The sequence below is a fragment of the Tauraco erythrolophus genome, chromosome 8 (genome assembly GCF_009769465.1).
Source record: "Tauraco erythrolophus isolate bTauEry1 chromosome 8, bTauEry1.pri, whole genome shotgun sequence".
NCBI classification, from domain to species: Eukaryota; Metazoa; Chordata; class Aves; order Musophagiformes; family Musophagidae; genus Tauraco; species Tauraco erythrolophus.
Genome location: NC_141472.1, coordinates 1,313,693 through 1,341,197, shown reverse-complemented (window position 1 = coordinate 1,341,197; position 27,505 = coordinate 1,313,693). Strand labels below are relative to the sequence as shown.

The window sequence follows — 27,505 nt, the reverse complement described above, 5'->3', positions numbered from 1 at the left end:
TGGGTAATGTCCTGGCTGAAGACAGCTGGATAGGTTTGTGAGAGCTACTCCTTGGTCCTCATGAATCAGCTGGGGCAAACCACTGTTGAGGGACCAGAGAATCTCTCTCCAAGTGACCATGCTGAGTTCCTTAGCAATCGCTACTGCTCGAATTCTGTTCAGATCAGCCTCCATACAGTGGCCCAGTTCCCCCGAATGCCAAACCGTTTAAGCACTTGTGACAGCATTTCATGAAGTGTGCAGAATCCCATTTTAGCACCCAAACAGTACATACGATCCTTGGAGAGCCTGCATCTACCTAGCTTTAGTGTCTGTATTTCAGACCTACCTGGAGCAGATTCTACACAGTAAACTTGGAGCTTTTGGATAGCTGTTAAGCCACGCCCAGGGTGAGCAATGAGAGCAAACTTTTTAACACTCAGGAAAAAATGAAAGCAAAGAGATTAGTACTCATCAAAGAGGTTAAGATAAAGAAACCTGTCACTGCAGGCGAGAAAAACTTAGTTACATTCACACAACAATATCTTCTTATCTACAAAAGTGTAGATTACAAAAGATGCCTCTGCATCTATTATGTTTGGCCCAAGTGGATCCCCAGAAGAAGATGCTGTGGCCAGAGAAAAGAACATAATTATTGTAACTTTTAAAATATTACATTATCTTACATTTATTCAGCTTCCAAAATACTTCAAATACATTTTTGCTAGAGTACATTAGGATTCACCCTTCCTACCATAGTCACTTTTCCCCATCTCTAAAACATAGTAAAGAGGCAGCTTTAGTAAAGGAATACTACGTGACAGCTTAAGGAAAAGGGAGAATAGGAAAAAAAAACAACTGAAACTGCAAGGAAAATGTCGTTTAACAGAGTCAAGGATGCAGAAAGTTAATACTATCTTTGAAAAAATAACTCAGCTCTGCATTATGCCTGTAGCACAGTAACACACGAGGGGAAAACCTAGGTCAGCATTGCCTCTAAGAAAAATGGGATAGCTACAGACTGGCCACCAGCCTTTTCCAGCAGGACTGCAGGCATTCTCCCCCCACTCAGGTAACATCCCAGTGGATGGGGCAGCTGCCTGAGAGGCTGAAAAGCGGTTTCAAGTAATTGTCATAACTATCTTCAAAAAAACCCACCCCAAACCCAAGCTTTCCCTCATCTAAATAGTTAACAGACATCTTACCCCACTGATCTTAGACTATCAGACAGACAGACCATAAGGCTGTGTGCTTCTCTGGGCTGCTGCTATGTCAAGGGTACAAAAAACGACATTGAGCATGAATTTATCCAGCTCACCTTTCTTAGGTGGATACCTAGCTGTCTTGACAGGAGTAACTGTCTCACCTGACACAATTTTGGAGGCAGTTTTACACTATGTAAGTCTTGGAAACAGTTCTAATATTTTCTCCAGTAATTGTGGCAGGGTCACAGCTGAAGACAGTGCAAACTGCACCCAAAGCCCCCTGAAGTCAGTAAAAGCTCCTCTAAATCATTAATACACATTCCAGATCCTAGAGGATAACCAGCCACAGACTTCATCTTTTTCAAACAATCATCAAACAGTTATCCTTTTCAAACAATCAAAGTTATCATTCAAACATCTCCACCTTTATATGGCTTTTTATGAGACGGAATTTAAACAGTTCTAGAAAACTTGTTAGAGGGAGAATCATTTACAGGTTAACTGTCTGGAAGTTTAGCCTCTAAATGCAAATAGGCACGATGACTGTATATTGTATTGCAACACTTGTACCATCAGATAGTATGTGAGTTTTGCATGAGATGGCTCAAAAATGGAAACAATCTGCTGTTCTCAGCAAACACAGTGAGTTTGAGGTTTGCTTGTACAGTATACAGTATGTTGGTAACATTAATCTGCTAGCCATCAAAAGCCACATAGGTGTGTGTTTTTCATGTGGTAGCAAAGAATTCAAGAGATCAAGCGATCAACCACTAATTCTGTGAGATGCCAGGACTTCCAAACCAGTATAGATTTTCACAGAAATATCCTGGTCTTCCCTCGTATCTGCGGTTTTCCCAAAATGAAAAACTGTAATCAGAATAAAAAGCAAACAAGAACACTTTTGATCTTTATTTTTAAAGTGAATCAAATAGTGATGCTTCTCTCAGCATTCTGCTGAGAGACAGTTTCAAACAAGGCATCCTCCTTTTTAGAAATCTTGCAAAGCTCTCAATTGGTTTCAGTCATAGCAGTGTTTTACAAAATTTAACATCTTTGCTTCTCACATTTGTTGTATTGAACCCTGAAGGCCAGAAGCGTCTCAGAAATGATTCAAAGCCACGTGACTCCATGGCTGCCTGCTTTTTAACACAGTCTACGCAAATGAAAACATAACATCAAGCGCCACTTCACAAGCCCTGAGAATACAAAAGCCTTATTGTGCTGACAAACCTTTTTTCTCCTCGAAGCCAGCCTCAGATTTGAGGGTGTGGCTGCTGCTGTGCAGGGAATCCTTTGAATCTTCGTTTTCATCCAAAACCCCAGCAAAGCTGATCTTTCTTTCATACCTGTGCCGGTCCATCTCAGGGTCCAGGCGCAGCCTGCAGCTCTCCAGATCCTGTAGCAGAAGGCAGATCACACAGACGTGCATGCAGTAGGAGCTGTTCACTGCAGCCATATAAGCTTCAGGCAGAACTGCTTCAGATGGAAATTTATTTCTATCACACAGTTCTCCATCCACCCTGACGCTTCCTAATCCAACTGCTCTTTGGGCTTGCAGCACACCGAGCCAGACTGTAAACGCTGTCAGGATGAAAGAGCTAACGGGTGTGAACATATACTTCTGGTTAACACTGCGGAGTGAACTGGCACCCTGTCTGCAGGCTCACGGGGGGAGAACACGTAAAAAGTCCCTAATGGATAGGTGGCAATAAAAGGTGGCTGTTGCCCAAGGTGCTGGGTGGATGGTCAGGTCTCTGCTCCACAAGGCTCCCTGTCATTGATTAGAGAATGCATCGACACTGGGCTCACCAGAGGCAGAAAAGCTGAGAGAAAGGCAGCTGGCACTGTGAAAGCCATGGCAGCACGGCCCAGAGCAAGCTTTCTGTGTGCAGCTCAGGCTGAAAGGGCACAGTGGAAAACAGGGAGTAATAAAAACGTTGGCTGCACTTAAATTCTGGAAAATAAACAGCACTGCACCAGAGGGAAGCTAGTTTGCACTATCATTTTCTCCTATTAACAGAAAAAGCACCATTTGTACCACCTACTGGCTACCAATTTGGGCCGAGAAAGTGAAAGTCCTGAGATTCCACAAGCTATGGATTATCATCTGCTTTCTCTAACCACAGACAGAAAAAGGGAAAGAAAGACTGTGAACTCCCACGCTGGCAAACACAGTTAAAATGCTGAGATCTTTCAGAACATCATTTGTGCCTTTTGACTGGGGACATCATCAGCTTTGAGATCTTCCCACCCAAAAACATAACTAGCTGAAATCTAAGATGACACAAAGCTCCCTGCTGTGAGCAAACAGCTGATGAACATGAATGATAAGATCACTGAAATGATCAAAAATAGTTATTCTGGATAAAATTCTATAGGCTCAAGAGATCTCATAGTGGAATTTGCACACAAAACTCCTATAGAAGTTACTGGGAGCTACCTGGGTAGTGACAATGTCTGCTACTCATAAGAGTTGGTCTGAGGAAAAAAAAAGTCTTCTCAACCATATGTTCTAGACTGAGGTGTGCTGAAATGGGTTAACTACCCTATCTAACACCAGCCAAAGGTCCCAAACCATTTGCAGTCAGCTCTGCATCTCCAGGGAAAACAATCATAAATGATTGTCAGAAAAGCTAACTAGTTGATAACCATAAGGGAAATATTTTGACTTTGCTCAATAACAAAACCTGGGATGTAAAAAAGTGGGTGCCCAAAGTAATGATTTGTAATATCTCTAGCACTGAAAACTTCCGTATAAATAGTTTAAAACATATCTAACAGTTTAGGATGTGAAACAAAGGCTAAAGCATTTCAGGATAAAAATATGATCAAATCTGTCTGAATACAGCAGCTTCATAAATTAGCATGCGTATGAGCCACGGCAGCAGTGCAGGTATATCCCTAGGGCATGGGCAGAGTTCCCCTCCCTGGAGTGTTTAAACACATTCCTCCTCCCAGCTTACACTGGAAATTGCTGTCCCCACAAAACCGACAGAACGAAACACATCCTCTTGGCACACAGTCAGTCTGACACTATCTATCTTCAGCAACTGCCAAGCTAAGATAGATGACTTTCCACCACAGCAAACGCCAAGTTCCAGCTCTGTGGCTCTACTGCGGCAGCAGTAGGCTCCACGAGAACGTGTTCATCACGCCCAGCCATTTGCAAAGTGAGCTTCTATCTACCCCACCAACTTCAGTAACAGGCTTTGGCTGACACTTCGGCCAGGACTGCCTACTGCACTCAGACATAGGTGAGGATGCTCATGCCCTCAGCCTGGCAAGTCTGGGTGGACTGTGGGCAGCTAAACTGGGTCACCACTACTAGTTCAGTGGCAAATGCTTCGCTTCTTCAAGGCTGCTAAGGCTGTGCTCGTATCTACGGAACAGGTATGCCTGCAAACCCCAGAGCAAGGGAGATTTGCTCTACTGGAATTTCAACATTATGTACCTGATTCTCTTGGAAAGGAAGAATCACTCCATAAATACAGAGACTTAATATTTTAATTTGGAGTGTTGTTGGCTCTTTTTTCTCCTCCCCACCCCCCTACAAAGTTAAAAGCAGCACTCTATGGCCATTTTCTCTAATAGGCTCTTGCATGTGACCTTAAGGTTTCCTCTGCCTACGCATCACAGAATAATTCCTCCTCCTTCTCTCCCATATACAAGTCTGAAAAGCTATTAATCAGTTGCATTTCTATCTGGCACAAAAGCACAAATTTCTGTTGACCTTCATTACCCAACATATTCTAGTTCCAAGCCTAACTTACTTTACTGAGATGAATTCTAAACCCTGGCATTATCCTGCTTTTGGATGCGGTCATTTATTATGAGGTAAAAATTATCAACAAAGTGTTTAGGAAGACTCCTGCTGAATTTATCCCTGTTTTTTTAAAAAATTGCCCTTCTTGCACACCTAGGGGCTGAGTCACTTCATCATAGCCTTTGAAACCAATTTCAGAACCTAATTACAACAATGCCCAGCCAAATCAACCTGTCAAGCACAACTGTCATCAGCAAAATTTGATCTCAATCTGTCATTAACAAAAACCAGAATAGTAGGGCTAAAATCTTCATGTTCATTTGGAAACTTCTAGTTCTCTCTTTATAATTTTTATCCTGATTTCCTAAATAAACTAGGCTTAAAAGATGAAACTGTGTGCCTGCCATTCGATTCCCATCTCATTCCATGCTAACCACCTCTGAAGCTGATGATCACCTTCAAGCCAATTTGAGAAAAGACAACTGGGTGCCTGTGTGTTTTGTGAAAGAACAGGCTGAAGGCAATGTTAAACCACATTATTAGACATACGAAAATCCACACAAGAATCAACAACTGGAAATCAGGTTACATGGGTCCTGCTATTCATAAAATTAGTTGTCACCTAATCAGTCATTTAGCTTGCTGATCATGCCAAGATTTGCCTGTGCATCTCTCAGACTTATGGAAGTTTATTTCTTTCCTTGCTTCTTCGCCTCTGTTTCTTTTCTTTTTCTCTCTAGTCTCTTCAATTCTGTCTAACCCAAGGCAAAAATCTGCAACTTTTAAGCTACACCAAATTCTGTAAACCATCCTCTTCCTGTTCTCATAGCTGCCCTGCTCTCCCTCTGCCAACCGGTCCTCCTAATCGGCTAGGAAGCATGTGAGCTGTCACCTCCTGCTGTCCATCCTCCACACCTCTCAGGTCCCCCACACTCAGTTTCTCAATCCAACTGCTACCCTCTTCTCTATTTTACAATTTTCTTGAACTTCCAGTACATGTTGTGCTTCCACAGTCTTACCTTGTTCACCAACCCATTTGATGTGCCCTGCCAATCTTCTATTCACTAGACAAGGAGTTGTTACCCAACCCTACCTGTCCTCAGACAGGCCCAGAGCCCAAGGACTTCTGTGAGCATGGCTCCCTCTTCCACGTCTATTTTCCACTTACCACAAGAGGCTCAGTACGTGGCCTGGGCATGTAGGGAAAGGTCTCTCGAAGGAAAGTGGTTATCTCCAGGAGAAGCTGACAGGCTGCCATTTTCAGTGCAAAAGGACAACAACATTTGGTAGGATTCACAGTGCCTAGGGAAAAATATTTCTATGGTGAGCAAGGAGATTATACAAATTCTGGAACCAAGAGGTGATAGACATTTTCACATATGGTGCACAACGCAAGCTGCACTGAAGAAAAAAAAGAAAATACAAATGTCATGCTACTTTTCCTACACCAAAAGGAACATAGTCAAACAAATACCAATTCATGTATTTGCTGCCACATGCAACAGTACTAACACATTACAGTGTACTCCAGTATGTATCATATTCTATTATATTCTATCATATTAAAGTAACACCAGTGTACTACAGCATACATTATAGTACACTATGGTGAAGTACCTCCTGAACACCATCTCACAGCGTTTTGGATACACCCCATTTGAAGTTAAGAAGCAGATACCCTTACTGCACTTTACAGTTCTGCATTCAGCCAAATGCTCTGCAGTTCTAGAAAAGAACCACTTTAAAATATAGGAAAATTTCTCAAAATATAGGGAGTTATGACTAGCCAGCAAAGAGGTACTGTGCCTATTGTTAATTACTACCCTGATAACTGGAAAAGACAGCCTCCTTTGAAGTCAGGCCTCCTTATCTGCGCACAGAATCCAAGTACTATTTAGAAATAACCAAGAAAAAAAAAAAATCAAGCTGCTTATTCAGATTATACATTCAAATGCTTAACCTAAAACAAAGGGGGAAGGGGAAGAGAGATTATCAAAACACTTGAAGTTTTTCCTCAACTGAGTCTAAACAATCAGCTTCAAAAGCCCTACACTTTGTAACCCATCTAATGCCACTCAAAGCTTGAAAAGCATGAAGGATTCTCCAGTGCTCGATCGATTTGAAAAATAATATTTAGGATAATGGACAGCAAAAAAAGGAAATTAAGAAATTACTTGTGACAACAACTAACCACGCCCATTTATTAATAATGCCTGATATTACCATTGACATAAACTTCAGAGAGATTTAAGATTTCATTTGCTTTCACACCATGTGTGATTTAATTACTTTTTGTGAAGAAACAGTCCAAACCAAACAACTGAGAGGACACTGCGGAGATCAGACAAAACCAGACTAATTCTGTGATGCTTGCTAATTCCTTGGTACACATTACCAGTAACGAATTATGGACTTTGTAGGGACTAAAATAATCTGAACTATCAAATACAGACGAGACGTACAGTGTAAGGGAATACCCAGCTGTGTATTTTATGCTCCTCAGCCTACTCCCTACAGCACATGGGGCAGTTTTTGAAAAATCTCTGCCTTCAGCAAGAATGCCCATCAGTTATTTTCAGACCCTGTGGCGTTCAGGAGAGTACTTGAGCTTTTACATGGCTTTCTAGACTACAACCTGTTCTGTTTGCTTGTCTTAGACCACCCTTTTAAAGCAGCTCCACATCCCCTGGAGTGCCTTATCAGTGGCTGAAGAGAGACAAGACAGACTATTCTGTCACTTCCTCATGGGAATGCAGTTGTTCTTCGCCTTTCAAAAGTCATGCAAGGTGCAGGAGAGGGCAAACTTTGGGTGCACTCTCCTGATTTGGATATATCTATTAAAGGACCAATACTTTCATGCAGCTGCTAGCGCTGGCACACCACACAGTGGCACATGTGAAGGTCTAGCTTAGGGCCAATACCTTCTCTGAGATCATTTCCCACAAATGCCCTTTCACTGCTCCCACCTACTCCTCTCTACTCCAAAGTTGGCCTTTATGCAGTGATAAGAACAAATCCAGACCCACAGAAAAAAAAAAAAAAATCCGAGGAGATACATAAACAGTGCTAGCACACTACTTCCAATGGGGAACAACAGTACATGTACACAGGAACCAGTACACTACAGCACACACACATGTACAAATGGTGTCTGGAGAGGACATAATGTTTGTTACCACCTTCACCTACAACAGTGTGTGTTCTGACTTAATTTATTTTGATTTACAGGGTGTGTTATAATTTGCATGCCTATCTAGACTTTCAGTGCCCTGTGATACATCCCCCCAGTATGTACACACACGCGCAAATGTGTATGTTTAGCTATCTTGTTGTTATATAGGTTTTTTATGATACTTGTAACACCACTGTGCTGTATTTCTGCCTGAGAATCAGGTAAATATATTGAAGTTAAGATTTAAAAGCCTTTGGTAGAGCTGTGCCAATTCACATGAGGCGAGGAGATGACAATGTTAAGAAACAGAAAAGCAGCTGATCTTATACAAATAATTCGGCAGAAATAACTGGGAAGAATGAGAGTCTGAACCACTTTTGGCACTCAGGTGACAGCAAGACTCAAGAAATTAGTGCCCTGATTACAGTTGCAGCTGCCAGTATACAGGAATTGAAACTCTCTGCCTGGTTTCACCCCCTTTTTCTTCAAAGCCTCTCAGTGCTGTTACCTGCCTGTCATGTTGTACATCCAAGCACGGAAAGAACAGGGGAGGAAGCTGGGGTGAAGGTGAGGGACTGGGAAATACAGTTGGGTGGCAAGAGGATGAAAAGAAGAAAAATTAAGTGCTCCCAAAGCAGAGGTTCTTACAAGCGGGGGTTCTTGTAGTAAAGGGAGTCTCCTTACTGTCATCTAAAAAGTCTTCTTCCTCATCCTCCTTTCTCAGGCGCCTCTTGGTCTCCTCATCATAAATGAGGCCCAGCAGGTTGGCAGGGCTCTCACTCTCAGCATGGCACAGCTCGTTGAGGCGGACACCGATGGCCTGCAGACAGGGAGAACGAGAAAGCACAAGGAGGTGAGAACTCCAGCCCAGCTCACAGGCGGTCAAGGGCTCTGCCCCACGCGGGCTGCAGAGATGCGCCAGCCAGAACAGAACATCTTGGCTTTATTTTTATTGCCTGCGAAGAACAGTAAAGTAGAGAAACTGATAACAGAAGATAAATTGTCGCCAAACCCATAATTTATTTCCTTCTTTTTTCCAACCAAAATTTGCAGACAGCATCAAATTTCAAGATGAAAAATTCTTGCAGATTTGGTTAAATAACAAAAAAAAACCCAAACCAGCACATGATAGGCAGGAGGAGACTAGGTCATTATTTTGTATGAATTTCTTCCACTCTTCTTTCTCAACTTGATATGTGTGTTTCGGATTTTTGCTATATCTTTCCACTGAGAATGTATGTCTTCTGTTTACGAAACTATCCCGTGACTTAGAAATCCAGTAACAGTCCCCCTTTCCTTCACAAAACTGCTGAATGCTCATGGGAAAGCCTGCTTCCATCTTTTAAGGAGAGAATTCTTGACACGCTTTCCAAAAAATGAGCTGATAATATGCTTATAAAAGGTGGGAAGGTGCACGGGTAATGGTGTAGAGGGGATCCACGTGAAAGAACACAAATAGACAGATTTCCACTGAATACTATTACATTCTCCAGAAAGGCATTGATGGTTTATTTGTGGCTGTTTGCCAGCATCATTATCAGCATGTAAACAGCCCTTGTGTGCCATCAGCAAAGCTACAGATAAGAGTAAGATAGCAAGAAGAATGCTTTCCTGCTAAGACACTTCAAAACTCTTAAGGATTTTCTTGATTTTCTTTGCTGCAGGTAGGTGAAGAGAACACAGACAAGTATGTAAAAACTTCATCCTGTGATATCGTCACCTTGCGAGGGAGGAAATGTGTTTATTTACAGAGTTTTCATCAGCACTTGCCATTTGGTCATTTTGGTTTCAGGATAGTTTCAAGGAAAGATACTAAAGAGGATTTCTGAATGTTCTACAGGTCAGAACTGATGGTCCTAATTTTCCTGTCTCGACTGAAGTGACGCAGAAATACATAAACAGTCACTTGTTACAGCTGCTCTTCCTTGCTACTAAGCAGTTCCCGTGAAATCCAGCGACACCGAAGAGGGCAGACTTCTGCACAAAGAGAAGGTGGTAATGTTGTCGTGGTTTGCAAGCTGATGCAACTAGTTGCCAATTTCAGCTATCTGTGAGCCTGCACATCAGTAAACTCCACATCTCTCTCATTTTTTTTCCCCTTTCATGTTTCAAGCAGCTAAAAGAAGAAATGCTCTGCTTGCTTCTCCACAAAACAGTACTTTACCACGTATTATTTATGCTGTGTTGTCCACCTTAATATTAAGGTAATCATACCTAATCCTACAGCATCCTAACCAATGAGCACTGAATTCCTAACATGTATTATCTGCATGAATTATCCCTGGTTTTCCTAGCAAATGGAGGGCGTGCCACACTTTGAAAGAAAATGCCTCTTACCAGAAGAAGCCAAAGGGACAGACTAATCTGATCAGAAAACATTTAACATTGTATTATTTAAAAAGCCAGCACGACAAGTGATACTGCATGACTCCACAGGCTCATCGCTGTCACAGGCAGTCCAAATTCGACCGCATATGGAAAGGGATTACAACTATTATCCTCTGATGGCTGTTAGGGAGGCTGAATTAAAGGAGTTGAGTGGGAAATAAAGGTTTTACATTCATTCTTGGTCCCATTAAACTTTGACAATAGCACTGTATATCACAATTAGCAAGTAATGACAGACAAGCAAGGATCCATAATTAGCACAAATTTCCAGCAAGAAAAAAGCAGAACAAGGCTTCAGTGCATTCAAAGACTAATACATTCATTTTCCTTTGTCCAAGAATCTTCCTTCCAGACCAGCAGCCCTGCTGCCACCAAGCAGCAAGAACGGTGTGCTGTGGTGTTGACAAGGATCTGGTAGCACAGAGGCAGAGGTGGGCTGGGGAAGGTATCCCATCTTCTTGGTACTGGAGCTGCTTAGGAGCTATGTGAGTGCACAGCCATTCTGCCCTTCATGCTGATATTGCCCACGGTGAAACGAGCAGGTCAACACTCCGAAACTGCAGCATCTTCTGCAGCTGGTGCCTGTACTACAGAAAAAGAAAGCTGCTTCTCTTCACGGTTCAGTCTATCTGGTTAGAATCTGCTCAGAGCCAACAAAAGCAGCCGTCTGAGGAACACAGCTTGCAGGGTCCCAGCCCTATAGGCTTGGTTTGGCTGCTGCTTATGTTTGCAGTCACCCTCATCTGAATCAGCTTCTGGGACGTAAAAGCAGTGCCAGAGGACCAACCTCACCCAGCGTTCAACATAAAGGACCTGCACCTCCGCAGTGCTAGGTACAGTCCCATCCTAAAGCATAAGTCTGTTTGAGGGCCGGTGATGCTGTAGGTAACCATACTGTCCTAGCCTCCAGTGAGAAGAAACTGAAATATTCATAGGTGGCAGGACATCTTGCAGTAAAGAGAGAAGAACTTTGCATGGCAAAGACTACTTTCCAAATCTTCTCCAGCCTTACGGTAGAAGTAATGCTTTTCCCTTCTAGGATGTTCCTAAGCAGCTAGCAAACACATGCTACTCCTAGCATGGAGAATGCATCCAGATATGCCTTACAATACAATGGAAGGTAAGGGGAAGAGAATGATGCTAAGTTGCTTGCCATCAGATTTCCCCGGCTCCTTTCTTGTGAATGCAAAAGGACCTTTGGTATCCATGCTGTTATTAAGACAGTCACCTGTGTTTGAGACACAAGAGAGAGTAGGGCACCCAGGTAGCATTCCCTTTATTAACTTCAGAAAAGGAAGGAGGAGAGCTGCCTAGAGACAAAGTGTATTAGCTTGGGTGCTCAGACCCAAGCTAGGCTCTCCCCCGGGCTGCGTTTTCCAGTGGGAATGTACTGACACGGTCAGCACGAGTTCAAGACTCCCTACAATGTGCTCCACTGAGAAGCATGCATTGGTTTAACCTAGGAGAATAAGGGTCAGCAAGGATTTCCTGGCATGGATTACGTAAGTATTCCAAGACTGTAGAATACACGGTTTTCCAATTTTCCAATTCCCCTGAGCCTTGGATTTTATGTTTTGGGTTTTTTGTTTGTTTGGTTTTTTTTTTTTTATCATAATGCTCACTGTAAAAATCTCTGGTTTTGTAAAAAGAGGCAAGAAGCACAAACTCACTTCCAGATAGACATACGTAACAGGTATCATAGGTGTCAAAGGAACTTCTCCCACTATTTTGATTTTTGTGAAATGATTTGCAATAAGCATCAGATCTTCAGCAGGTATACCCTGGTGAGCTTCCAAAGAACTCACAAGTGGCACTTACAGGGCCAGACAGGGCAACTGCCTAGTTCATGTATGGTAAGAGGTCACGAGTCAAGCTCAAAACAAACAGAGGCAGTTCTTTAGAAGACATGTAGTAGCCCTGTAGAATTCCTTGTCATAGTATCATAAGTGCTGACAGTTTGTGTGGGTGCAAAGAGAGACTGAATAAGTCAAAGAGAAATCCATTACTAAATATACAGCACCACATCTAGCACAAGCAGCTCTGGGCTAAAAATATTTGGAAGCCAGTAAAGAGAAAATAGTTTCACACACCCTGCTCTTACTCTTTCTTGGGCATTCACATATGATAAGTACTGGAAACAGGAGAGTGGACCAAATGGATCCTCAGAAGGAAGAGGTCAGAGGGAAGTGAAAGAAGGTGACACCGTTACATCCTAACAAAGTCCATTTCCATTAGAAGAGCTGATCCTGGCAGGCTGTGAAGTTGGGAGGAGGCTTACGAGTCCCCATTTTACTGGAACTGAAATTCTGCATAGGATCCAATTACCTTTACATTTTGGTATTTTTTTTCTAATGTAAGTAGAAGAGAAACACACACTTACATCTCCCCACTGGTAGAAGAGCTTAGCTGCATTCCACTGCAGCTTCTGGTTCCTTTTGTTACCCACGATAGGAGAACGCCCACGGGAGAGGCCTTTCTTAGTAATATTCACATGGTGGCCCTTCATCCACTCAGGCCAGTTGCCACGATTACAGCGGTGAACGAAGCGTGCACACTCCAGGAACAGGGCTGCTCTCGCCACTACAGGAGCTTCCTGAAATGTTTGCAGAAAATCATCTTAAATACAAATACACTGGAAAAACTCTCTAAGCATTAGAGGACTGTGCTTTAATCAACTGCTTTGCAAGTTTGCCATGAAGCAACACAGACCGAGCAACCTCTCCATCAGAGCCTGAAACCACCATCTCTGCCTTGAGTCACATCCCTCGTGTCAGTAAAACCAGGGCTTATGAACACTGAACAGTTATGCTTAGTCCAACCACTAGAGGGGCAGAAAGAGCCACATTATAAACTTAGAAACAACCTTGTTTGTAATCCTTTCTTTCAGAAACCATGGAACTGCCAAAAAGCAGAAGCTTGCATTTGACACTTTTACTAGAGAAATGAGTCAAGTTTTCTTTTCACCCTCGCTAGTAGGGCTGCAAACATTGCAGGTGCAAATGACAGCATGGCCACACGAACCCTAGCAGTTGTCATGTTGAATTCTGCTTGTGCATCCTGGGGGTGAAAGCATGAATGGAGTCTTGGGGAAAGTAGGAACAGGGCTATTTTTCACTTATAACAAGCAGATTTGGAGAATGAAATCCACTACTGGCGTAAGTCAAAAAAATTTCACTAACTTCAGTGGTCTTAGCAAATATCAGACAATTTAGTACTGAAACTTAACATCAAGCAGCTGAGTTTTGAAGTGATGGCCTTGACTATATCCCAGGGGAAAATCCTCCTGCCCTCAGCTTGGAAGACGACTTTTCTTTGGTGAGAGAAACGATATTGAGTCTATCTCAGTTTGTACTGAATTGCCCAGCAGGATCCATGTTAGACCAACAAAGAGTGCTTCTGAAACTCTCAAATATGTTCAAAAAATGGACGCTGGAATTCTGTAATTTGTTTCCTAAAGGGTAGCTTAGACTCAGGAATGAGTTTTCTTCCCAGCAGTCTAGAGCTCTGCAAAAATAGCATCTTTACAGACATGGAAAGCTACTCAAAGTAAACGGTTCTCCTCATTTTGATTTAATTTCCCCCCTCTCTTCCTGCAATTTTCACAAGCAAAAACCTCTGTGGCCAGCAGGCTATACAACTAACAATGTCCACAATTCACAAGCTGGCTTTGAAAGGTTCCCTAACAGGGTTTTCACAGAGCACAAACACGTGTATTCCACACATTTAGATGCTGACAGCTTCAGTGAGACAATTTAAATATGGAAGTATCTACTTATCCTCATTTGTGGTCCATAAACAATAGAGGGGGCCTTGAGACCACGCAAGATGGTCTGCAGTTGTTCTGCAGAACGTTTATTAAATAGTGCCTCCAATAGTGCTTTAATCAAAAGTAGAAAGCAAGAATTTTTGGACCAATGCTCCAAAAGTTTGGAAATTGATTTAAGAAATTCTGTACTGCAGCTAAACTTACAGTCAGAAATTACTACCAACAGGACTGAAAAAAGTCATACCTTTTAGGGGGCTGCCAAAAAAAAAAAAAAGATTATGTTTTTTTCTTGTTTTACATTAACAAGAAAACATGTTAATTGCTTCCTGACACAACATCTTGTTGCAGCTTTTTGCTTATATTTTATTCAAATGTCGGAAGGAAATAGCAATCTTTTAGCAATTCTCTTGAAAAAGGAAAACATTAAAGCTGGACCAATGTTCTGATGAGGGAGGAAGAAATCTGAAGCCAGACACTGACTGACAACCGGAAACAAAATTAGTATCTAGCATCTGGAAAAACCAGGACAAATTACTTGTTGTTCACATGCAATACAGAACACAGAATAGGTGAGGATTTTATTCTTTCATTCTCACAGAGTAAAACCTTAACCAGACCTGGAGACATACATGAAAAGATGAAGCCTCAGCCTTAGTCTCCTGTTTTTGTTCACCACTGGTTAAGTCACAATTTCTTAGCGTATAGAGATCTTGTAGAGATACGTGGTGTAAATGGTACGGGAGCACTCTACCATAACTAAACTGGGGTATGCAGGAAAGGGGGTGAAGGGTAGGAGAGGTGTGTCCTGGAGCAGGAGTTCCAAATTAAAAATCACTCTTGCACAAAGGAGGACTTTCTGAACACCATGGGCACAAGCTCCCTGTGAGTGCTTACCTGAGGCTCAGAGAAACCTGAAGCAGCAGCAAGAGAAAGATGAAGGTGTGACAGAATGGACAGGGATGGATTCACATCACAGAGAAACACATCACAAATGGGGAGAAATGAATCAGGCAGGCGATGCATAGCTGAAAAGAACACAAGTTACCATGGTCACTGTCAAAACTCAACGCAACAGCAATACTCTCACAAGCTTGCCTGTGCTATGAAACTGTTCACAAGTCCACTGTTAACATCAGACCTACTACATCTCTTTGCTTTTTGAAAATTGTTCTTGTACTGCATAAATTGACATAAGAATCCACCATTTTCTTAACAAAATTTCAAGTACTCCCACTATGGCTTTTCAACAGATACCCTGATTTGTACTAATAACAGCAAAAGCAAGGACCTGGATGGGAGGGAGCAAATACAGAATGGATTTGGAATTTTACAGCATTGCATTACTGTTTAAGTACAGCTGATTCTGCAGAGTTTTATGACTGCAGGGCATTTAGCTCCAGTTTTGTTTTCAAGGACAATGAATTTTATAAGACTAATCAACGAGTGGTAATTTTCTTGTGGCCTTCGTATACTCTGCAAGGCACTTGGAGCAAAAATTCATTTCCGCTGGTCTCTTCAAGGGGAAAAAAAATAAAATAAGCAAAATAGCAACAATCTACTTTCAGAGTAAATAAAGTAAATTCAAGTACTGTCAAAGATGCTGACTGGATAGCTCTGCTTTGTCTAGCCACAAGATAAGTCTGGCATACGAAGTAGCTTAGCAGGCATGTGAAGACAGGTCATGAGTAAATTATTAACCCATGTCTAGAAGAATTGCTGCAAAAATGTTAGTTCAAAACTCTCTGATTATATCTAAAAATGGTCAAGTACAATCCATGACCAAGCTCTTTGTTTCTGTTCCCAGTCATCTATTCTGAGACTTGTTTGGAGCAACCTCTGATTTCCTTCCAGGTCATATGCCCTCCTATGGACAAATACTTCTCCTATGGAAACACGGACACGAGAACAACAGAGCCTGCCTAAGATCCTTGGTGACATGGAGTCAAATACAGCAGGTATTCTCACCGTTTAGACTTTGCTTCTGCCCTCCCAATGCTTGGCAGGTCCTCGCAAACACAACCCTGCCACAAAGCGGTGCCATTACGGCATTTCGACAAGGATAAGGGCTCACACACCTTACTGGAGAAGTGTAATGGTGATATGTGTCACACATTGCTAAACTGGTCAAAGGAAAGCTTGTCTCTCCCCACCTGAGTCACTGACACTGGTCTAATTAGAATACTTTAGGTACATCTTTATACAACGTGGTTTATTTGAATCCTCGGCTGGAACTTGACCATGGACTGAAACATCATATTACTTGCCTTTCAATCTTTAAAGTTTCTTAAAAAGGGAAAGAAAATCAATTTTATTGCTGCCAAGTCTGGATTTAAGCCGGTGACATAAGGATGAAACTACCTGAAACATACTATCAATTGTCATTGACTGTTTGCCACAAATTGATAACAGTTTTACAAAATTCAGTCAACGATGAACGCTACTTCAGGAAAAACACGTTAACTACATAATTTCTAAACCTAAGGCAACACTCAATTTAATATATGAATAAACCATTATGTCCATAAGGATGCAGCCCTTGTTTCACTGTTCTAATTTCCTTAAATCACTGTGGCAAACCTGTATAAACATCCAGGCTGATCAAAGCTCTTGAGGTCGGTATAAGAACGGAATTGCAAATATCTGCACGAAAAAGCATGCTGAAAAAGTTTCTGAAAGAACTGAAACCGGAGCTGTTTGCCTTTCATTTTTTAAAGGTTGCCATAGTAACTAGGCTGGATAAAATGACTTAAGAAGCTTTTAATTTGCATCAAATCTGATTCAAACTTTACTTCAAAAGCCTGAAAACAGAATGGTTTTTGTTGGGTGTGCTCTAGTGACATAAAATATGGGAATTTTCCATAACACCATACACTGCCATTAAGCAATACAGTGAGATGACAAGCTGTCATCTTTTGAAACCTGCAGTGCATGTGACTTCTTAACTTCCACATATCTTCAATACTTTGTAGACAAAATGCCAGCAGAGCAGGTACTTGTAAGGACTCTCCCAAGTCTGTAATTAGAACAAGGCTTCTTTCATCTTTAGCAGCAGACCTTCTAGAAATTCTCATACCAAAGCTTTCCGCATCATTCAGTGGAAAGGAAACAGTAAAAGCCAGCTCTGGAAGTCAGAGCAGACATCTTCAAACAGTTCACTGACCAGTAGTTTTCAGTTGACTTCACACATGGCCACAGAGTAAGTTGGTCTGTAGCTTAAGTGTGTGGCAAATTTAAAAATAAACAAGACATTTACAGGCCATAGGGGCAGAATTGTCAAACCTCTGTTTTATCATCTGATTGATTAGTGCACAGAGTAGCGCATGCCCAGAAGGATCTTAGTGACATAGTTGACAGTGATGAGCTCCTCCCTGCCCATGCACCTTACACTCTGTGTTAGTTTAGTACTCTCAGTGGGGTGGCAGCCTGGCAGCCTTGAAGAAGGAAGCTGTCTTTGTGCAGAACACCCAGCAGGAGTGACTATCTCCCCAAGCCACCTTCTGAGCTCACTGCAACTCTGAGTGGTACGAACCGCTTCTGACTGTGAGAGCATCAGACAGGCTTCCTTCCCTATCAGCCACTGCTTTTGCAGCTTCCAGCCAGAGGGTCAACAACCTCCAACAGGATGAGTGGGAACTGGTGAAGAAAACACCTGTCTACTGGAACATGGACAGGGACCACTCTAAAGAGTAGAGCTAGACGTGATGTGATAGCAACAGCAACTTTAGGCCGATATTAATGCAGACTTGCTTGAATCTGAAGCCTAAGGATGCAAGGTTAAGTAGAACGTATAAAGGCATGGTGTACAGAGTGTAGCATCCCTAGAACTACAGAGCAGACAAGGCAGCACAGCTCTGGGCACAGCAGTAGCAGAATGGAAGAATTCATGAGCCTGGCATCCCCAGCAGCGAGCAAAAAAACGGAATCTGAACACAAACGGCATGATAATCAAAGAGGCAAGAGGTGGGGAGCAGGAAGACAAAGGGATATAGAGAATGTGGATGCTCTAAGAGCAGTGGCTTTCAATCTTTTTCCGTTTGCAGACATCCAAACACTTATGGAAGGAAGTAGAAGAGCACTGTGCTCAGAAGTTACTAATAGTTGTCTGGCTTTCCATAGCTGTCTTTGTCACACTCTTGTGCTTGTCACACAGCACCTCACAAAGGCTCACTGGCCCACGAACCACAGGCTGAAGGCCACTGCTTTAGAAATGGAAGGAACAGCTAAAAACCCAGCAGCTGCAAGGAAAAGGAGGAGGGAGATACAGAAGAGACACTCAGCGTCAGGAAGGAGGGACAGAATTGTGTCACTTCTGTGATTTGGATCTGCAAATTAGCAATACCTGCATTTAAAAGCATGCACAATTTGAAATTTTTTCCACTAACTGGCTCTGGTGACTAACAGTTCAGTGCCGCCAAACGTATTAATAACTCTGTCACAACTCCTGAGTGGAATTACTATGCCTCTCCCGGTAGTTATCCAGTCTTCGATCTTTATTCTGTAGGTTATTATTGGCACCAGGAGCAGAAGCAGAATGCCCGTGAGAAAATTCGAAGTCTGACAATAAAAGCTTTGTGCTGGTAATAATTTAGTTATGGGGAGCCAGCTAATGTGAAAAAGATCCATTTTGTCTGCATATTCGTCCAGTCACAGATGCTAAAATTCCATCAAATAACAGCACCACCAGCTGGCACCTCTGTGATGCTCTAGCTGCTTTCTGTGCGGGCATGAACAGCTCTAGTGAACGACAACAGACACCACGTATGCACATCTCTCACTCGGCAGGCAAAAACACACCAACAAATGACTTACAAGATCTAGGGCTGCTGCCAAAATGGAAGCATCGGGGATAGTGCCTGGTTCACAGCAGTTCAGGAGAAACTGAAAGCGCTTCATGCCTTGGCGGATTGCTCCCAGGTTCACAACGTTCTTGGATTTTCCTCCTTCTTGGTTGGAAGTCAAGTGATCATCAAAGCTATGGCAACCTAAAGAGGTAGAGAGTACAGAGGGGATGCAGGGAGGGGTAGGGAGAAGGGAACACAGTCTCTCACAAATAAAAAAAGTGGCACAAAAAACCTGACAAGTACAGTCTTGGTCTAAATCCCTTCCTCACCGTGATGCACTATCTTGAAGATAACGGGCATTTTTACAATATTCCCAACTTCCATGAAATAGGCATATAGCAAAACAGATTCCGGTCTTGGTCATGCTGGTGTCTGCCCAAAACAATTCCATTATACTCAGTGTGGAAGCCCAGGATCTACTCCAACATAGGTGAACCAGAATACAGACCTTCCTAGCCACCTCTTTAACACAGAGTATCATCATGCTTGCCGTCCGTTTTTCCTGAATAATCCCTTATCTTCTCTATTGCCTCAAAGTTCACCTTAAAGTGGAGCATGCATAAACCTTGTTCCTCATGTATCAATTCAGTAATACAGCATCTACTAGGACAGAAAAATCAGTGCCAAATACTGGAAATGTTCTATGTGGAAATCAAGTCCTGTTTTTTTTTAGGCACACATCTTCTGCAATGACCAGAACACCCAAAGTGAGACTGGACTCAACTCCTGGGTATTGTCATCATCCCAGCCTCTCTCCCTTGAAGTGTCTTGCACTCTTTGGGATGGAAAGCTCCCTAATAAGAGTTCCTTTTGAAAACGAAGCTAGCAACTCCTTCCAGGACTTCTTTCAAGCATGATTTTAAACTCTATGTATAGAGTTCACATGATAAATCAACTAATCCCATTGCCACCTGGAATGGACACTTCTGAATGCAGAAGGTCACTACACAGTCAGTACCTAGAGTTGAGACAGCGGTAGAAATATATAGACGTGAAATCAGGAAAGATCTTTCAAGGCCAAGGTGGCTGGTGAAAACAAGAATAGTCAGCTTCTGGGCTTTTTGTCTTTATCCATAATACTCTCCCTGTTTACCTGTGAAAGCACAAACCTTTACAGAATACTAAAGGATAGAGCACTGTAGAAGAGAACACCAAGTGGAGAATTCAAGATTGCCTTTAGACACGGATTTGAAAGATGAGGCAAAACGTCAGCTCTACAGGACTTTGTGAATTCTCCTTCCTCAAGAAAGAAAAATGGCTGAAAACGCAAAGTCCCTTTGAGATGGCACTCCACAGATTATTTGGAAAGCACTCGTGTACCACAAACAATAGTCACAACAGAAAATGACAATGTAGATCTTCACTTTTCCCCTGAAGATGGAGGTATATCAGATTTCAAGAGACTTCTTTATGACATCTGTGGCTTTTCTCTCTCCAGTGAAGCTGTAACATAGCTTTCCAGTAAGCAAAATGTTCCTGGAAATATTTCATCAAAATGGAACAAACAAACAAATAAAGTAGAAAGAACAGGTAGAACACTTACATAAATGAGCAGGCACAAATACCCTTTTCTTCCAACTCCTCCTGTTTCCTTATAGCCTGCAGCATGCTATCTGAGCCTTCCTGCTTATGGCTGTTGTAACACTAACTCATTTGAGGTACAAACAAATGTTTCCTATTCAGGGCCCTGTTAGAGCTGTGCCTGTATGAGATAAAGAACAGAAACTTGACTTTCTGATACAGAAAGGCATGCCCAAGGCACCTCCCTAAACCCCACTATAAAGATCTAGCAAACCCTTTGTCCATTTGGGCTCAGTGGTACTACCTCCATACAACCTTTTGCAGTCCTTTGCAGTCCCAGCCTTGCACTTTGTTGAAGCTCTGCAAGAGAATCCTTCAGAAGCAGCTGACGACTGCCCTCCACTACGCCCATTCTAGAGCAGCCTTGCTGTAAGCAGGGGAGCCCTCACTGGCTTAATGTTGATATGGCTCAGCCCTGCAGCAAATCTCACCCAGTGAAGAGACCATTTCCTAACACAGGAGGACACTGGATGCCCAAGCTCCTGCCCCCACAGTTGCTTCCTGTGCAAACACAACATCACCCATCAGAGCAAGCACGTGCTCTGGTTTATCTGTGCCGTGTGCCTTGCACACCCTGGCAGCTTCTATGGTCACTCACATCATCTTCTGTAAGTGCCCGAAGGAACGTTAAGGGTCTCGTGTAAACATACTGTAACTCTGTACATATGCTGTGTTCTTAGCATAGGTAAAAAGATCATTAAAATAAACATTTTGTTATGCATGAATGTGCATATATTTGTGTATATATATGTATACGTATGCACACATACAGATACACACACATACACGTATGCTTACATACATATCCAACACAGAATTTCCAGTGGTCTAGATGATGTATCACAATGAAGATTACGATTCATAAATGATGTGACAAGTTATTCTATGTTTTATTACTCTTTTTTTACTGTACCGTATCTCTTCTCGCTCCGTTTTCTTTTAAATTTGGTCTACTATGTTAAAAAACCCAAAAACACAAGAGGAAACACCACATGGAAAAAGCGTGAGCAAAGTAATGGCACGGCAGCATGAACGACAAGAATGGGAAGGCAGAAACAGGTTCCAAAACAATGCCTTAGGGTCCGACCTTGAGGGATTTGATAGTATGCCCATCCACCTTCAACAGGCTTTTATTCTCTTCTCCATAAGCACATAAAACCTTCTGATCTTTATGGGAGATACAGAAGCCCTGAAATTTGAAGGCTCTCTGTAACATTGCTGTTCTACTGTGTTATAAAGTGTCCCACTCTGAAAAAGCCTCACGTTGATTTTGCTACATACCTAGAAGCACATACATGCACAGGTATGTACAACTACTCTAGTATTTTTCCTAATGGTACGTGGCTGTCATTGCATCCCAGAGATCCTTATGGACACGGTGACACAACTTCCTTAACTGTCACACTTTCCTTTATAAATACCCTCCCTTTGCTTCACTTAGTGATCAGGCAACAGTCCAACCCTCCCCACCAACATCACTGGACAATTTGCCTGTTTCTCATACTAACATGCAAGGGTCTCTGTCTTTAACCCATTGCATCACTTTGATTAGGGTACTTCTAATGCATGCAAGATGTCAAAATCAAGCATGTGTCACGTACATCTCTTCTCGCACAGGCATGTAAAAGATGCTTCAAGTTCTCATCACTAACTACATAAATTCTGATGCGACTCACAGAAGGCTGAAGCATGGACAACACTTTCAAAGTTCAAAAAGCCAATACTAATGTGTCAGCTGAGTTCTTTATCGACATAAGATGTGCCCCACACACTGCACAATTGTGGCTTTTGATGCTCTCAGGGCCAAGACTGCATCTCTGCCATTAAACCAAGAATACAGGCACTCTAGGCAGAAGTAAACTCAGGGTGCCATAAAATCAGCATTAGGAAGATGAAAAAAAAATATTTCCTACAAGAAAACATGAAGGACATCTCACATGAGCACTGTAGAAACAGCTGTGGCAGTCTATGAAGATCTCATTTTTCAGAACTGTTTGTTCCCAGTAAAGAGCTGGGAGAAAAATATGGTGGAAATGGGTATTCACCTTCAGCTACCAAGCTACCGGGCTGATTCATTCTCCTCCTAAAGGAACAATACCTTTCACCTAGGAGCTAGCTGAAAACCACCATCAGTGTTTCTGCAGTGGTAGAATAATGACCAGCTTACACTGGCAAGACATGCTCATACTTTGCCAGTATCACTTGCCTGAACAGTGCCTTACATGCATGACACTGAGGTCTGGGACAGATGATGGTGAAACACATACAATGCAAAGTTAAAGTGTAATGTTGGAAAATAAAAAACATGAGGTCAGAGAATGTAACATACTGTAAAGCTACAGAAATCATGGTGAAAAAAAATCTACTCCTTTTTGTGTGTTTTTGGGAGTTGAGCTGGGTTTTCTTGAAAAAACAGTAACAGAACTTCAAGATACAAGGCTGTCTCCCTGACAACAAGGGTAAGTTCTGAGCTGAGGACATGAGCATGTGAATGACTGCATGACATTTTAAAACAGAATATATCATGACCTTGTATTATTCATAAAGGCACTTTTCAAACATTGCTGATTTTGAAAATGCATTGCAATTAAGTATACTTTCGTGGAAAGGAAAAGTAGTGGTGTTATTATGTTGTGTGCTAAGAAAAAGGGACAGCATCCTTAACGAATGGTATGCAGACACTAGACATGCAAACACAGAAGAAAAGAGATAATTATAACAAAGTTTGTGCAGGGTTTTCCATTTCATCAGTGCTGATCTTTGCTAGAACTGTCAAATGGTCACAAATTGGAAAAAAAAAAAAAAAACAACAACCAACCAAAAAACCTGATGGAACACCCATTGTTATATTAGGCAATGAAAGATTTACACACCTAATTTGGAACTGAATAAGTGCTTAGAAGCAAGCATTAATTTTTCAAGTGTGTTGATCAAATTCAATTTGATTTTAAAAGCCCAAATGTTGTATTTCCGTAATTTATTTGGATAGTCTTGTTTTTTTTAAAAATTGACTTAATACTAGAGCTTTTTTCTAAATAAAAACAAAAGAAAGAAGGAAGGGAAAGAAAACAGTTACAAAGACTGAAAAGTTGGGGAAGGCTAGAATGGATACAAAAGCTACAGAGAAAGCAGGAAAAAAGGGAAAGGGTAAAATACAGAAACAAAGAGATTTTTTTTAAAAAAAAAAAAAATAAAAAGAAAGAAAAAAGGAGACGAGAACCCTGATTTCTAACCATCTTTTTCTTCTGTGTGATGAAGCTTGGATGGGTGTCTTCGGCAGGTGCGCCATTTACCAAGACGCTTGAAGAAATTCTCCTCTTCATCGCGCCCGTTGTCCAGGCCACCTCCTGGCCCCGCTCCTTCTGACAGCTTCACTGCGCTGGTAAACTTCACCTGTGCAAAGACAGAGGGCCAGGTCAGGCTGTGCCACACCACTGTCGTTGGGTCTTCCTTGCTTAGACCTAAAGCATCTACAGAAGGGCTGCGACACAGTAGATCACCATAGCAACACAAGCGGGTCTGCTCACACAAGAGATCTACTCACGCTGAAGCACTTCATCTTTTAAGCTTTCTGCTTAAAGAACTGGTCTTTCACAAGAGGCTGTCAAGGCACAAGGAAGGGAGGAGACGTGTGACCAACGATTAAATCTGAAGGGTGTTGGCAGAGCCTGCGTTTGGCTCCCAGTGAGCCCAGGCAGACCGACAAGTATAGGTTTCACTTCGTCTTCTCCGTGAGCCACAAAAATTCAGCATCAAATTCTCACGGCGCTCTGCTCTGAAGACTTCTGTGAGCGAGTCTCGTTGGCTGCCATGTCCGTAACTGGGTAGAATGTTTCCCTGGACAGCTAAAACCAGCCAGATCTTGTCCTTCCAAGCTCTCTGCAATCCCACCTGACACATTTACCTTGGAACTCTGCCTGATGAAAGACAGACGGTCGACAGAGCTGATATCTAGGAGATCTTCCACTCCGTCAGCCAGGCCAGAGAGGGAGGAGCGCTTCAGCCAGTTCCCTGTTGCAGAATAAGCCACTCAGGACAATTCTGAAAATGCTGCCAAGCAGAACCTATTTATTAGCAATTGCAGCATATTTCTCCAAAGTGGCCATGCCAGGGAGGGGAAAACAGGAGGAAAGGGGAAGGCAACCTTCTCCTGTTACATGCATTAGCTACCATGCAAGGCCAGGTGTCGGGACTTGTAAAGGATGTGTTCTTTGTCTATCAAATGCTATTTGGAATCTTTCTCTTCTACAGAGAGGAACACGCCTGTGAGATTAAGGTACTAGCCTACTACTTGGGAGACACGGATTCAGTGCTCTGTTTTGCTACAGATGTCCTCTGTTACCTTTGGCAAATTGCTTACGTTTCCCTTTGCCGCAGTGCCCCATCTGTAAATGGAGAGAGCAGCATTTCCCAACTTTCCTTGGGAGAATATACAATATACTTGGACAACAAGGAACTGTGTTGCAATATTTCTTAAGACAGATATATCTTTGTGTTTCTCTGCACATGCAATATGTGTATAGAATAGGAAGAGACATACATTTACCTATGGGGAGTTTGAGTTTCTTTCGAAGGGAGATTCGTCGGGAACGGGAGCGGGAGCGCCTGTCTGTGGTGGTCCCAGAGTGAGCAGTGGTGCACTCCGATGTGTCCTGCTCAGACTGACTACTGGTATCACTGGCTGCACTCTGTGACTTGAACATCTTTCGCCAGAAGTCCTTGCGTCCCAGAACAGCCCCTTGGATTTGCTCATCACTGGAAGAAAAGGGATGCAGAGTGTGAACTGTATTTCAGCAAAGTTTGGATGCTCAGCAGAATGAGGTCCCCCTCCCACAGCCCCCTCCTGACCTCTCTATTCTTTGAGGTTGTTCCATTTTGAATTCCAAACATACTCTTCTCGGTGAGACCTAATCAAGTTTGACAACATGCTCAGTATTGTTCAAGGCACAAAATAACCATCTTTTCTCCCCTGAAGAGCTTGCCCACTGAACAGCTCGTTCCAATTTTTAGCTTCTACACATGAAAAATCATCTTCTTTAGGTCAAAATGACCCATATTGATACAACTACACTGGTGCTTTCTACAAGCATGCGTACTGGAGAGCTTCTGGACATCACAATAGCCATTTGTGACCCTGCTGGAGTCACAGTTCTCTTTTAACATATTGCAATGAGGACAGAGTATTTTGCTACGCTCTTGGGATCTTCCACGGCTGTGGCCTGGCTCAGAGCAGAACAGCTCACTGCAATTCTGCAGAGCAGTAAAGGGCTTTGTGTTACCCTTGCAGTCTCAGCAACAGTGAGACTTTGCAGGCTCAGTCAATGCAGGAGAACACATAACATAGAGCTCTGGGCCCTTCTTCTAGCAATGTCTTCATACAGTGCACCTCAAAGCACTTTGACACAACAGATGCGTATTCAGAGGCACAGAGAAGTTAAATGACTTGTCCAAATTTACGTAGGGGCCACTTACAAATTTTTCTGAAGTTCTTGAGAGCATTGATTACATTTATTTCAATATTAAATGGCAGAATTCTTTGGACGACAGAGACTTCAAACGTGCAATACCTAACAGGGGGTTGATTGGCTCATTAAGAAAACTGGTAGAGCACCTGTGCTGGTAAGGGAAATGCAACAATCTTCAGAGACTACATGCCCGAGACAGGTCAGGAATAGGCTGGCTCTTGGCAGGCAGTAAAGGATTAATGACTCTTAGCAACAACTTGGAAGCTGAATATTAATAGAATCATCCCCGACAAGTACAAACAAAACATGGAGAAAGCTGTGACGACATCTCTGAGGAATTAACACTCTCTTCGTGGCTATGATAGTATGCAACATTAATACATCTACTGCGCTGCCATTTGAAAATATCTGGTGGTTGCTCTCCACCAAAATGAGGGTAGGTCCAGTTGGCAGCACTGAAAATAAGCATTACCTGTTATCAGCAGCCCCCAAACAGATCCTCAGTGCATTTGTCGTACCATTCACAGAGATAAGTGCTTGCTGCCCTGCCCATTTGCACACACCCCAGAAGGAAGCTGCTGGCAATAACACGTGAAACAATTCAATATTTACTTACTGTTCCGGAGTTTGCATTGGGCGGCTGGAGACATAACTACGGCATTCATCGGGGGCAGCTGATGCCTGGCCTTTGTCAATGATGACACTTCCCACCTCAGATCTATACAGACAACGTAAATCGTCAACTAAAGGGAATGGATGGCCCATCTCATGGTCATTGCACAGCTACATGACATGGAAACCAGCACTGCTGAGCAACAAAGCAGCTTCAGAGATGTACCCTCTCTTCAGCAACTTACTGCCTCTACATATACCATTAATGATAAAGGCATCAGCTCTTAGAAGCAAAGCCAAGGTTTTTAGGAGTTTTTCAACTTTCTTAATTCTTCTGCCCAATATTTTAATATGACAAGCCTCAAAGCACCAGAGAAAATGTCTTTTGATAAAGAAGCGCATCACGACTAGAATTCTTCTGGGACTTGTTTTGCATACCAGGGTTTACATGTCAGATAAACAACACTAAGGATGCGACACACATTAAAGGCTATATCCACACACTATTTGGGGACTGACACTATGCCTCTTACTTCTCTTAACCTTTCCTCCTCCCAGTGTTTCCATTGCACTGTCCTCTTAGGCTTCTGGTATAAGAGGGTTAGCACTTTTTGCTGCAAATCTATTACTGACTCAGTTCATTAAATTTTAAAGGAGACTGCTGCCACAGTACAATTCTGTACATCAGGAACTGACATAAGCTATCAAGATAAGACACAAAAGCCGTTGGACT

General features: G+C 42.4%; 1 protein-coding gene across 4 annotated transcripts in view; it reads right to left on the bottom strand.

Annotated features, from left to right (window-relative positions):
* Positions 1 to 27,505, bottom strand: part of UNC80 (unc-80 subunit of NALCN channel complex) — a 127,165-nt gene that overhangs the window by 63,751 nt on the left and 35,909 nt on the right. For 2 of the 4 annotated variants that reach the window (XM_086615560.1, XM_086615561.1), the window contains exons 18-26: positions 26,777 to 26,878; positions 25,236 to 25,450; positions 24,600 to 24,706; positions 23,989 to 24,088; positions 19,083 to 19,255; positions 12,888 to 13,100; positions 8,804 to 8,939; positions 6,116 to 6,249; positions 2,415 to 2,580 (exon numbers count right to left, since the gene is read on the bottom strand). In XM_086615560.1, the coding sequence (XP_086471686.1) occupies positions 2,415 to 2,580; positions 6,116 to 6,249; positions 8,804 to 8,939; positions 12,888 to 13,100; positions 19,083 to 19,255; positions 23,989 to 24,088; positions 24,600 to 24,706; positions 25,236 to 25,450; positions 26,777 to 26,878 (1,346 nt within the window). Of the gene's footprint in view, positions 1 to 2,414; positions 2,581 to 6,115; positions 6,250 to 8,767; positions 8,940 to 12,887; positions 13,101 to 19,082; positions 19,256 to 23,928; positions 24,089 to 24,599; positions 24,707 to 25,235; positions 25,451 to 26,776; positions 26,879 to 27,505 lie in introns of all 4 variants that reach the window. The other 2 variants (XM_086615558.1, XM_086615559.1) reach the window with 2 other exon arrangements.